The sequence below is a fragment of the Arachis hypogaea genome, chromosome 14 (assembly GCF_003086295.3).
Source record: "Arachis hypogaea cultivar Tifrunner chromosome 14, arahy.Tifrunner.gnm2.J5K5, whole genome shotgun sequence".
Lineage (NCBI taxonomy): Eukaryota > Viridiplantae > Streptophyta > Magnoliopsida > Fabales > Fabaceae > Arachis > Arachis hypogaea.
The window spans coordinates 141,640,439-141,653,003 of NC_092049.1; the positions used below are offsets into that span (position 1 = coordinate 141,640,439).

Below are 12,565 nucleotides of genomic sequence, written 5' to 3' on the forward strand. Positions count from 1 at the left end.
CATTACAAAATCCTGTTTTTGTTATTTTTTCATAATTTTTTTCGGTAATGAGGATGTAAATTGAACTGGTGTATATAATTGCAAGTACAGTTATCATTACTCCAATTAGGGTACAAATTATTTTTAGGTTTATTTACTACACTATGCTTATAGTTTTGTTGAATTTTCAATTAGGTTCTTATACTTTTTTTTTTCTTTTCGATTGAGTTTTTATATCATATCAGATTTTGTAATTAAGTCTTTGTCGTAACAAAAATGATGGAATTAATGGAATATTTCGTTAAACAAAACGAATATACCTAACCCTTGTTTGAATATTCTATATAGTTTAACAAAATATTCTGTTAATATCAATATTTTTATTATAATAAAGACTTACTTATAAGTCACCAAAAAAAAGACTTACTTATAAAATCTGATATAGTATAATAACAAAATATTCTGTTAATATCAATATTTTTATTATAATAAAGACTTACTTATAAGTCACCAAAAAAAAGACTTACTTATAAAATCTGATATAGTATAAGAACGTAATTAAAAAAAATATATAAAAATAATTAAAAAATTGATGAAGTTATAAGGACAAAGAGAATAACTAAACCTTATTTTTAATAGGTTTAATTATTCTAAAGGTCTCTATAGTTTTACCAAATTTTCAATTAAATCTCTATATTTTTTTTTTCAATTGAATTTTTAGATGTTAATTTTTTTTTCAATTTAGTCCCTTTTAACCAAAAAACAGTAAAATAACAGCATATATATTGTTGTAATCTTCATCTCCTTTTTTCTACTAATGTTGGTAACAATTTTCTGTAACATTTAACTACTTGATGCAAGTCTATCATTGTAATTTTATATAACGTCTAAAGAGTAAGGACTTAATTAAAAAAAAATATAGAAACATAATTAAAAATTTGATAAAATTATAAAAATATCAAGAATAATTAAACGGTTAATTTTTTTTTATATTGGATAAAAAATGGGTGTAATCCTTTAATATTGGAAGTTATGATGTTTTACAAAATTCTGGGGCTATAGAATTCGCAGAGTGCGAATTGTCAGATTAATTTTTTTTTAATTTATAAAGACAATACATAGACTGCGTATTGTAAATACACACTCTGCGTATTGTCAGTACAATACGTGTTCTGCGTATTGTGCTTGCACAGAACAGCGCCCCCATAACACTGTAAAACTCTATTTTTTGTAACATTAACGTAAAACTCTCTCCGCTCTTCCATATTAAAATAAAAAATCCTAATTAAACTTTATTTTGAATATATAGGGACCCAATGCATTATGTTACACAAACAAACGTAGCTCAAAAAGTCTTGCATTCCCAAACAATAATCACAACAAGACAATAACAGTTCACATGGAAAATGACAGAGACTGAACCTTAAAGGGATTAACATTGACCAATTGTCAATACTATCTTAATTCTTAGCCATTAAGGTGTTATCCAAAACTCTCTCTCAAAATTTTCTTACTATTTATTACGTTAAGGTCATGCAACGGTCCACACATATGACTATAGTCTCAAAATTGCAAACAAGTAATCAAATTATGAACATCTAGAAACTCCACCAACAATTTCCACAACTTCAGTCATTTTTTTCAAAAAGCTATCATTCAATTCTATAATGTTAATAAATTATTTTAAAATGTTTGACATATTATCTTATAGTACATTTTAATTATTATACTTGGACACATCACTACTTGTTTTTAAAAATGGCACTTATTTCTTCATTAAACCATCTTTATCATTGTTAATTATTTCTTAATATAGTTAATTAGCTTGAGGAATCAATATCATACTTATATGAGAAAGTCCATATCTTAAGAAATTAAAAAATATTTTTTGAATATCCAAATCCAAATATTATTTTATAGAGTGAGAGATTTACAAGAGATCTAAGGTGGCCATGGTCTTTCCAATTTTTTTTAAAATTATTACAATTAGTTTATTATTAATTTATTATTATAAATTAAATATATTTTTGTATATTACACACTAAAAAAATTTACATATTAGTAACTTAATATGTATAAATTATCATGTGTATTATAATATATCAGTAGTAATTAATAAATAGGTTTAGAAAATAATAAAAGCGTATAAATATATAAATAATTAAAAAATTATTAAAAAATATAGGTTTGGATTAATCTAAAAAGTAACAATTATAAAAAAATTTTATTTTGACTCTTTCTATGACAACAGTAATAATTGAATAAATTTTTTAAACAATAAAAATTATAAAAATAATACTTTAAAACAAGATGAAAGACGAACTTTTAACAGATTATATGATTGTATATGTTGAAAAAGAGAATGTTTTAAAATTTATTTCAGATGATAAATTAATAATTTTAGTTATACGAAATATCAAGAATAAATTCAAAAATACCAAAATCTTAAAGTAAATAGTTGAATGTTAATTGTTATATAATATAATTATTAATTTTGATTTATATACTATAAATTATATTTTATTAATTTTTTGTTATGTCATATTTTAATTTATTTTATATTTAATTTAACCCCTCTTATAAAATTTCTAAATCCACTGATTTTATATGGATCTTCCGTTTTAACACTCAAGTTTCAATAATACTTCTTTATAAAACTAAGAAATTTGGTTATCAACATTATTACAATTCCGGAGACCAGAAATTAACAACCATCATAGGAGTTCAACTAAACAAATAGTAGTAGTTTTGAATTTCAGGTCACCTTTTATGTCACCAACAGTAACAAAGAGAAATTATTGATATCAATGGAGCTAGGTTGATATGCCAAACTGTTAAGCCACCTCAGCTTCTGACCCATATTTAATTTCATCACCCTATGTTTTGGTTTTGGCTCAAATCTAACCCTAAATATGTACACTATTTAAAGATAATATAAAAAATATAAAAAAATTTTAAATTTGTTTTATTTAATATTTATTAATTTTAATAATAATTAATAAATATTAAATAAAACAAAATTTGATTATTTCCTATTATTAAATATTTTTAATTATTTAATTATGGCAATTATTGAATAAATAAAATAATTAATTTTTCATTTAATTTTTTACTTTCAAAATTTTCAGTTGTGTCACAAGTAATACTTTAAATTTGTCTCTAAGAATTTTTTTAGTTGAATACTTTAATTTCATAAAAGAATAACTAACTTTAAAAAAGAAAAATAAAATTTTAAATTTAATTCCTAAAAAAAAATCTAAAAAAGCATATTAATAAATATAAATATCAGCGTTAAAAATAACTACAAATTGATGCAGTATTGCTTATTAGTTATTACACAGAAATTAATTTGTCTATATATACTTATTAACAGTTACGTGACTGATTTTTATACATGGACAAATATTATTATTTATTGACAATAAAATTAATTAAAAAATTGTATTTGTAATAGAAATAATCTTTAAAAAGAAAAGTATAGGGTACTAATATACTATCTGCTAACTTATTACCAACAATAATTAATTATTATATTTTAAACACATGTATAAAAAAATACATCTAGAAAATACATCTATAAAGACACTTTCATTAGACACGGTCATAAAAAAAAATATTTTTATTAGACACATCTATAAAGACATTTTTATTAAATACCGTTATAAATCAGAATTGACAGAAGTTGGTAGAAATACTGTTGATAACGTAGCGGGATTGTCTTTAAAATTGCTTTTAGAGATTAAAATGTTGGACTAAAAAATCCCTTACAATATAAGTACAACTTGAACTATTTTTTTTAGGTGAAAACTCAGGTGCAGTCGACTTCTGTGAAGTTGATAATTGAGAACTATTAGATGAAAATTTAGTCAAATCAGTTAAATCATCTAACGACTCTCAATTATAAACTTTACGTGAAGTCGACTGCACCTGAGTTTTCATATTTTTTTATTAAAGAAACAAGGTATTTGTCACATAAATATTATTATAAAAAGAGTAATGAATGATATGGGATAACACATGCTACCTGTGATGCAGCAAAATAGTGAGAAGTGAAATAATCTTGGATTTAATTTAGTCATTGCCCTGAACCTGAAGAACAAGGCAATTGAGTGGGAACACTTGTCTCTTTTTCATAATGTCTAGATTCACTGCTGGTCCTCCCTCATATTCACGAGTAGTTGATGCTGCTTAATTATGTTGCAACAACAATACCAATGAAATTAAATAACTACCTCTTTATAGATAATAAAACTCTGCATGCCCATGTCATAGATTGTCATAAAGGAATATTGATTCCTCCAATTATGTAGATTGTTATATTATATATATTTTCATGATATTAGTTTATATATACTTGCTAATTGACACGTACAAATTGTTCAATAACTATCTGGATTAACGAAAATCTTTAGGGGATAGAAACTTCTAATTATTTACAATTTTTGAGTTGAAGGAAAGTAATATCTGAAAGAGATTTTGATGATAAAATTAGTAGTTAGATAAGAGGTATTAAAATTATGATAGATGACATGTTTTTTTATGGACGTTCTACCTTATATATACATTGTATATTTTAAAATAATTTATATTAGATTATCTTAAATTTGACGAAATACAATTAGAGTTGAATATTTTTTTATTTAATTATATTTATATGGAGGTGCATATATTTAGATGAATAAAATATTTTAGATTACTGAAACATAACATAATAATTGATGTATGAATCAGATGACAGATTTAGCTGCTTCTTAAAAGTTGTACGGACTCACAAAAATTTATCTTTTAACAGGTATATTGATTCATCGAGATTCGCTTCTTAAATGTTACATTAATTTACCGACATCAGTCTCTTAAAAGTTACAGCGACTCACTGAAATCTGTCTCTTAAAACTCAATGATATCTTCCTCTTAACACAACAGTTAAGACATGAATCAGATGGTAGATTTGGCTGTTTCTTGAAAGCTGCACCGACTAACTGAAATCTGTCTCTTAACAACTATATTGACTCATCGAGATTCGTTTTTTAAAGGCTACATTGACTTACTGAGATCAGTCTTTTAAAAACTACACTGATTCACTGAGATCTACCTATTAAAACTCACCAATATTTGCTTCTTAATACAACAGCTGAGTCATGAATCAAATGACGGATTTGGCTGCTTCTTAAAAGCTACACTGACCCACTGAAATCTGTCTCTTAACAGCTGTATTGACTCACCGAGATATGCTTTCTAAAAGCTGCACTGACTCTTCGAGATCTGTCTCTTAAAACTCACAGAGATCTGCCTCTTAACACAATAGTTGAGGCATGAATCAGATGACAGTTTTGGCTGCTTTTTAAAAGTTATGTCGACTCACTAAAATCTCTCTTAACAACTATATTAACTCACTGAGTTTTACTTCTTAAAAACTGCACTGACTCATCGAGATCTGTCTCTTAAAACTTATCGAGATCTACCTCTTAAAAATTACATCGATTCACCGAAATCTATATTTATATTTTTTATTATAAAAAATTAGCAAATTTGTATTTTTTACTACAATTTAGAGCAAATAGCTATCAACTTTGCTAGTCCTTTTGATTTACTCAAGTAGAGTTATTATTAAATTTTTATATTATAAAGTAACATTAAGAAAAAAAAGACAAGAATAATAGAAAGAATAATATAATCATATACTAGAAAATTATATGACAAGGCATGAATGTAACCCTCATTAGTGCATCTAAAGATTGTGAACCCACAACTTTGTATTAAAATATATGTATCTATATATAGTATGTCATAATACACATGTTGATGATCTAATCCATAGTATCGTGTCATTAACATTTCCATGCCATTGTGGCAAAGAGCTACACATATCATATCACTACCAAACTCTTTTGTTTATTATATATTTAAACATTCTATATTAGTTTGATACTAATATGAGATTCTACTATTCTAGGAGACTCTTAAAATAATAGTTTAGGAAAGTACCTAATAACATAAGAAAATTTTCAAGTGTATCAATGGACTGATATTTTAATAATTTTTAATAATTAATCTTAATTATAAAAAATATATATAATATATATAGTATATATAATTAAAATTAATAGTTAAAAATTATTAAAATATCGATATATTAGTATACTTGAAATTTTTTTAATAATATATATTAGATCCATTTTTTTATGGTTCTGCAAAATTAAGGTAAATCACTAAAATAAGTCAAGAGGATCAAATAATTACATGAATAAGTCAAATTAAAAATTGGTTCATGAATCAATTCGTTCACATTTCTATATAGTTTGAATTACCCTAATTCGAATTTCATCTACATGTATAGAATTCGAATTAGGTTGATTCGAACTATATAAAAATGTGAACTAGTTGATTCATGAAAAAAATTTTTATTTGACTTATTCGTGTAATTTTTTGATCCCCTTAATTTATTTTAATGATTTGCCTGCAAAATTATTTTGTTTGTGTCAAAGGAGAAGCGCATGGGTAAAATCAACCCTCATGCACTCATGTTAAGAAAAGAGACAAGGAAAAAAATAATAATAAAGGTCAATGAAGAAATGTTGCAATTTTTGGTCTTGGATTCAAATAATTTTTATGATTTACCAATAATGTATAACAATTGTGTTATATAAATACCAAAAATAAACTATGAATCGCTTATCCATATAGAATATAAATTAAACTACGAAGTATTTATTAAAATTATGTAAAAAAAAAAATACGCCAACAAATGGTGCTAATTTTTATAATCAAATGTTGGAATTAGTAAATTTTTTTGAAAAGATATTAGTAATATTAGTTCACAAAAGTTCACTAAATAAATGCATAAAATAAATTAAATTTCTAACTATATATGCATAAATTTTATCTCTACAAAATATAAATATAACTTTCCTTGAACCTTGAAAATAACCTCTACGAATGATGTTTTGCAAACAAAACCAAGGAATAAATTGATTGTTTCATATGAAAGTGAAGGTTTTTCATCATATGGGTTTGTATTATTAGGGTTTGAATTTACATTGCAAGACAAATCATTTTCATCATCACTATCTCTCAACTTTTTAGATGGTCAAATTTTCACAATATACCACAATCACATCTTTACTTAAGACAATTGTGTTTCAATGATGTTTAAGAATTTGCAGAAGACTTGGGTTTTAAATATTAATGACCTTTTCTTTTTCCTAAGTGAGAAATAGTACAAGTCATATATATATAAAACTCTAATTTTATAGATAAAATTTAATTAAAAAATAATACTATATGTTTAAGTCTTTTTGTTAATTAATTAAATTTGTTTAACATCATAAAAATTAATTATGACTAATATTATTTTAAATTTTATTATTTAATTTAGTTGGACTAAATTGATAAAAAAATCTAAATACGTAATATTATTTTTAGGTAGAAACTTAGGTGCAGTCGACTTCACGTAGAGTTGATAGTTGAGAGCCGTTAGATGGTTTGACTAATTTGACTAATTTTTTATCTAACAACTCTTTACTATCAACTTTACGTAAAGTCGACTGTACCTCACCATCTTATTTTTATTTAAAATCAGAATTTAGTAGTTAAGAAATATAATTTTTTTTTTTAAATTTCATTTTAAAGTTCTTCAAAGTCCCACTCAATATACAAAATACACTATTTCACTCATCATTCTCTTCCCTCCTCTATTTCTCTTATAAACACACCACTTTCCCCATTTTCCCTTCTCTCAACTAAGAGTAACACCCTTCTCTAAATTTCAGTCCAAATTCCAAAATTCCCTTTTGTTATGTTCTTCGCTCAAATCCCTAATCCTTTCATTCTTATCTACATCAACAAAAGATAGAAAAAAATGGAATAAGAAAAGAAAAATCTCATCTTTATCGTACCCATGGGACGGTTCCTTCCCTTTACCAAATACCCTTCAACAAAATTTTCAGTTGAAGATTTCTGACTCGGTTTCCATTGATCAATTTTCTCCTTGTAACCTAATTTCCCGAACCCTAACTGGGGTTCTGTTTTTCTCCCCTATTTTCAAATGCAGAACCCTAATTGGCTCCGATTCCTTAAATATCGCTTAATCCCTAACTTTTATCCATAGCAGAAAAAAAAACCTGAAAATCTAACTGCTAGGGTTCTTCCCCCGACATATCTTACTAAGGTTTTCACAAAAATCCCTTTTTTCTTCTCTCATGGTGGGAAACGACGATGCTGGTGACCGGAGAGTGTTTTGGAGGTCGGCGTCGTGGTCCTCCTCTCGCACCGGCACCGCTTCCAGCAATAACCCATCCGGTGAGGCGGATCCAAATTCCTGCGGCGGAGACACTGTCACCGGCCAGAATCGCAAGTTCTGTCCGCCGCCACTTACGCCGCGATCGCAGCAGAGTTCCAAGTCCCGGTCGAGCCTGCCGCCCCTCCAGCCGCTTTCGATAGCCCGGCGGAGCCTCGATGAGTGGCCGCAGGCGAGCTCTGATGACATTGGGGAGTGGTTGCCCCCGCAGCCGCCGTTGACCCCTGGTGGCGGCATGAGAGGTAACCCTGGTGAAAGGTTGAAACTTGATCTCTCCTCAATTCAGATGAACAATGATAGGAATTGCAATAATGGCAGTAATAGTAGTGGTAATAATAATAGTTGTAACAATAATGGTGTTAGTGGACTCTTGAAGAGGGATAGAATTGCATTTTTTGATAAGGAGTGTTCAAAGGTTGCTGAACATGTTTACCTTGGTGGTGATGCTGTTGCTAAGAATAGGGATATATTGAAACAGAATGGGATCACTCATATCTTGAACTGTGTTGGTTTTGTGTGCCCCGAGTATTTTAAGGCTGATTTTGTGTATAGAACATTGTGGCTTCAGGATAGTCCTTCGGAGGATATAACTAGTATCTTGTATGATGTGTTTGATTACTTTGAGGATGTTAGGGAACAAGGTGGTAGGGTGTTTGTGCACTGTTGTCAAGGTGTGTCTAGGTCTACTTCGTTGGTGATTGCATACCTCATGTGGAGGGAAGGACAGAGCTTTGATGATGCTTTTCAGTTGGTGAAGGCTGCAAGGGGTATTGCCGATCCGAATATGGGTTTTGCTTGCCAGTTGTTGCAGTGCCAGAAGAGGGTGCATGCAGTTCCTCTTAGCCCTACCTCTTTGCTTAGGATGTATAGGATGGCTCCACACTCGCCTTATGATCCTTTGCATCTCGTCCCCAAAATGTTAACGGATCCTTCGCCTTCCGCATTGGACTCCAGGGGAGCTTTTTTTGTACATATTCCCACTGCAATATTTGTTTGGATTGGTATGAAGTGTGATCCCATCATGGAAAGGGATGCCAGAGGTGCTGTTGGTCAGATTATTCGCTATGAGAAAGCGGAAGGACCCGTTAAAGTGATTAGGGAAGCTCATGAACCTGCTGACTTCTGGGAAGTTTTCTCAAGGTTCTTGCCTTTGATGGATAAATCTTACAGTAAAGTAGAAAGTTTCAAATCAAGTGCTAAGGTTCGGCCGGGTGAGAGGAAAGTGGGCTCCTATGATGTTGATTATGAAGTTTTCCAAAAAGCTATTGTTGGAGGTTTTGTGCCACCATTTCCATCATCAGAGGATGAACATGAAACCCATCTTCCTGCAAGAGAGAGTAGTTGGAGTGCCTTAAGGCGTAAAGTTTCCTCTTCTCATATGAAGGAGATTGTCACAGCCCCTAAGTCATCCCTCCCAAGGGTTTATTCCGATTCCATGTTGTGTATTCATTCAACAAAAACTTCATCTCCATCCTCATCATCTATATCATCATCTTCGCCCTCGTATATCTCTCCAGATTCTGTTTCTTCTGATTCCAATTCTCATTTGAAGTTCTTGTCAGAGGTTTCCCCAGATAACTCTGCAGTTTTGACTGCCAATCCAGTGTCTTCATCTTTGTCCAAGTTTTCTAATTTGACCCTGTTGCAAAGTTCTACTTCCCAACCAGTATCTAATAGTGCCGATATCTGTGATTTCAAGTTGTCACATCCTCATTCTCACCCAGCCCCGTTGCCTTTGAAAAAACCATCATCTTCCTTGGCCGAACGCAGGGGTAGTTTGTCAAAGTCTTTGCAGTTGCCTCTAATGAATGATAAAACAGAGGTAACAGATAAACCATTGCCTTTGCATGCTAATCGACAGGATGGGGTTCTTGAGAATGGCAACTTAAGCTGTTCGCAACCATCAGATAGTACATATAATTCTTGTGGAACTAACAATCGTGTCGAGGACACAGGCGCTAATTCAATTAATGTGGACTACAAGGATTCTTTGCCCGTTAGAAAGTCTAGTGAGTTGTCAATATATGGTTCCTCAAGTGGATACTTGAAGCCTACATCATCAGATTCACTTCATAATGGGGATGGCTCATTGCAGTGCAAGATATCCCAAACTCTAGTATACCGCTGGCCCAATTTAGAAAAGATCGAGACTTTTGGTGCAAGTCATCTGGAATCTAAAGCTGCTTTTGTTGTGTTCTCTCCAACTTTTGATGTCAATGAGGGAAACATTTTATATTTTTGGATAGGGAGGTCTTTCAGTTGCGATGCTTCACGGGTTCAGTTAATCAGAGGTATGAAGTCAGATTTTGTAGGAGAATTTGACTGGAATCGAATTGGTTGTGATGTTCTTACACGGTTAAGTTTGCCGAAGAATACTATTGTCAAGGTATGCCTTTATCTCTCTTTTATCAAGTTTGACTTTTGTCACACCTTGCTATAACTATAACTCCTTTTTAATAACATGTTGATTGTTAAATTCCTTTTGTGAATAGGTTGTTAGACAGAATGAAGAACCACGAGAGTTCCACTCTTTGCTGAGTTCATTGTAGCGAAAGGATAGTAGCAGAGCCCTCGTCTCCAATAACTTGCATAACCTTTACTGCGTATGCAGCTGTGATTACCTACGTCACTTTCATTCTCTGATTTTGATCTTCCCTTGGGACAAGATATCAAGTGAGGTATTGATAGGCATCCTACAATCTCCATTACTAGTTCAAAATATTTTTCCTTAATCAATTAATCTTGATTTTTTATATCATGGTAATAGTTGTTTTTTTAAATCTTCTGTGTTGTTTATAACATGTTTAGAACTAACTTAACTATTCTAAACTTAGTTGCAAGTGTGGATTTTGAAATTCTTATTGAATCTCAATAGAAAAGACAAAGCTTTAGCATTGCTGGTTTAATTTTTTGCATGAAAAATACTAATGAACGTTTGCATGAAATGGTAATTCAAATGTATTTTGTGTTGATGGATAGTTTCAAGAATAACAACTTCATGTAACTATTGTTAATACTTATGTTCAGGGAGGGAATAATAAGTTTGCAGACAATCATGTCATTTCAAAATAATGAGATTGAGAGTTTTTGTTTTCGATTTAGAGAAATGATATTTGCACCACCAATAATAAACTTTGTTGCTTGTTGGTTGCAGGAGGTTGCCACTTTGCCAAGTCCATGATCCTAGTTCAGCTTATTGTACAGTGCTTTTACACCTTCAATTTGGACATTTATGTTCTGCATATAGAAAATTCTTGCTTATTCACATTTATTAGATTTAAAGAAAAATGTTCATGCTTTCTCTCATGATGCTTTACTTCATATATCCCTGAATCAGGAATTTCTAGATTCAAACAAAGAGATTGGATGATATCACACTCCTTAATAGCTAGTCAAGTAGTCATGGTATTCTAAGAGATTTAAAATGTAAAGGAGAAAAAAAGAAACTATGGTAAATTTTTTTTTTTAAAATGGAAATACCTTTTATGATACAATGAAATGGCAAACATGACTATTAAAAGGGAAAAATTATCTTAATGCTGCAAATAACAAATGAAATAGTGAACTACCACAAAGGGACAAACTTGAAAAAAGTGTGTTGTGCATAGTAAGATTTAATTATTATTTTTAATCATGAAAGAGACGAAAGTTGTATATTAATTTCTATTTATTAAAGATTGATTTAGTTAGACAAAATCATAAAAAATGGGTTGTTTGCTGAGTACTAGTAGTCTTGCAGATTACTGCTGTTTTTTTTTTCAGAGAAGAAAAATATTTTACCAATTATAAGAAAAGATAAAATTAAGTTTAAAAAAAAAAAGGTTCTATATTAAACTAAAAGCTAAGAGTAAATTTGAAATTTAATTACAAAAAATCTCGAAACTCGTAGAAACCGAGACAGATTTGAGCTTCTTTTGTTTCTGCATCCTTCCAGATTCTTACACTGGATAGAGTCATTTATAATAAAGAACAAATAGTAGCCATTTAACTCTCAATTTATATTTTGCAATTAATTGTATACTTGCATTACCGCTGACATCTCAATTTGAAGAAAACTAGGCACCGCATCATAAAGCGGTCATACTTAAATGCCAACTTGTCCTATTCTTTCGCTAATTTATACATACAACTATTTGCTACCTTAAATATATACCTAACACCATCACAATATTTGATTCAATGTTAAGAACAATAGTTAAGGCTGGGGTTGTTTACAGATACAAAACACTGAGATAATGATAGAGAGATATAAAATTGTATTTAACAGAATAGATATGAATAGAGATATTA

The 12,565-nt window shown here is 29.7% G+C and overlaps 1 protein-coding gene across 1 annotated transcript; it reads left to right on the forward strand.

The window, feature by feature from the left end:
• Positions 1-7,599: 7,599 nt before the first annotated feature.
• On the forward strand, positions 7,600-11,581 carry LOC112798137 (protein-tyrosine-phosphatase MKP1-like). The gene is made up of 3 exons (XM_025841323.2): positions 7,600-10,661; positions 10,768-10,953; positions 11,430-11,581. Exons 1-2 carry the CDS (start codon positions 8,178-8,180, stop codon positions 10,822-10,824), a joined length of 2,541 nt encoding a protein of 846 aa, XP_025697108.1. The 5' UTR covers positions 7,600-8,177; the 3' UTR covers positions 10,825-10,953; positions 11,430-11,581.
• The last annotated feature ends 984 nt before the right edge of the window (positions 11,582-12,565 follow it).

Bases quoted from the DNA above. Each gene is read 5' to 3' on its own strand.
- LOC112798137 (XM_025841323.2), top strand. From the start codon at position 8,178: ATGGTGGGAAACGACGATGCTGGTGACCGGAGAGTGTTTTGGAGGTCG. The intron at 10,662-10,767 runs GTATGCCTTTAT...TTTTGTGAATAG, and splicing joins CGAAGAATACTATTGTCAAG to GTTGTTAGACAGAATGAAGA.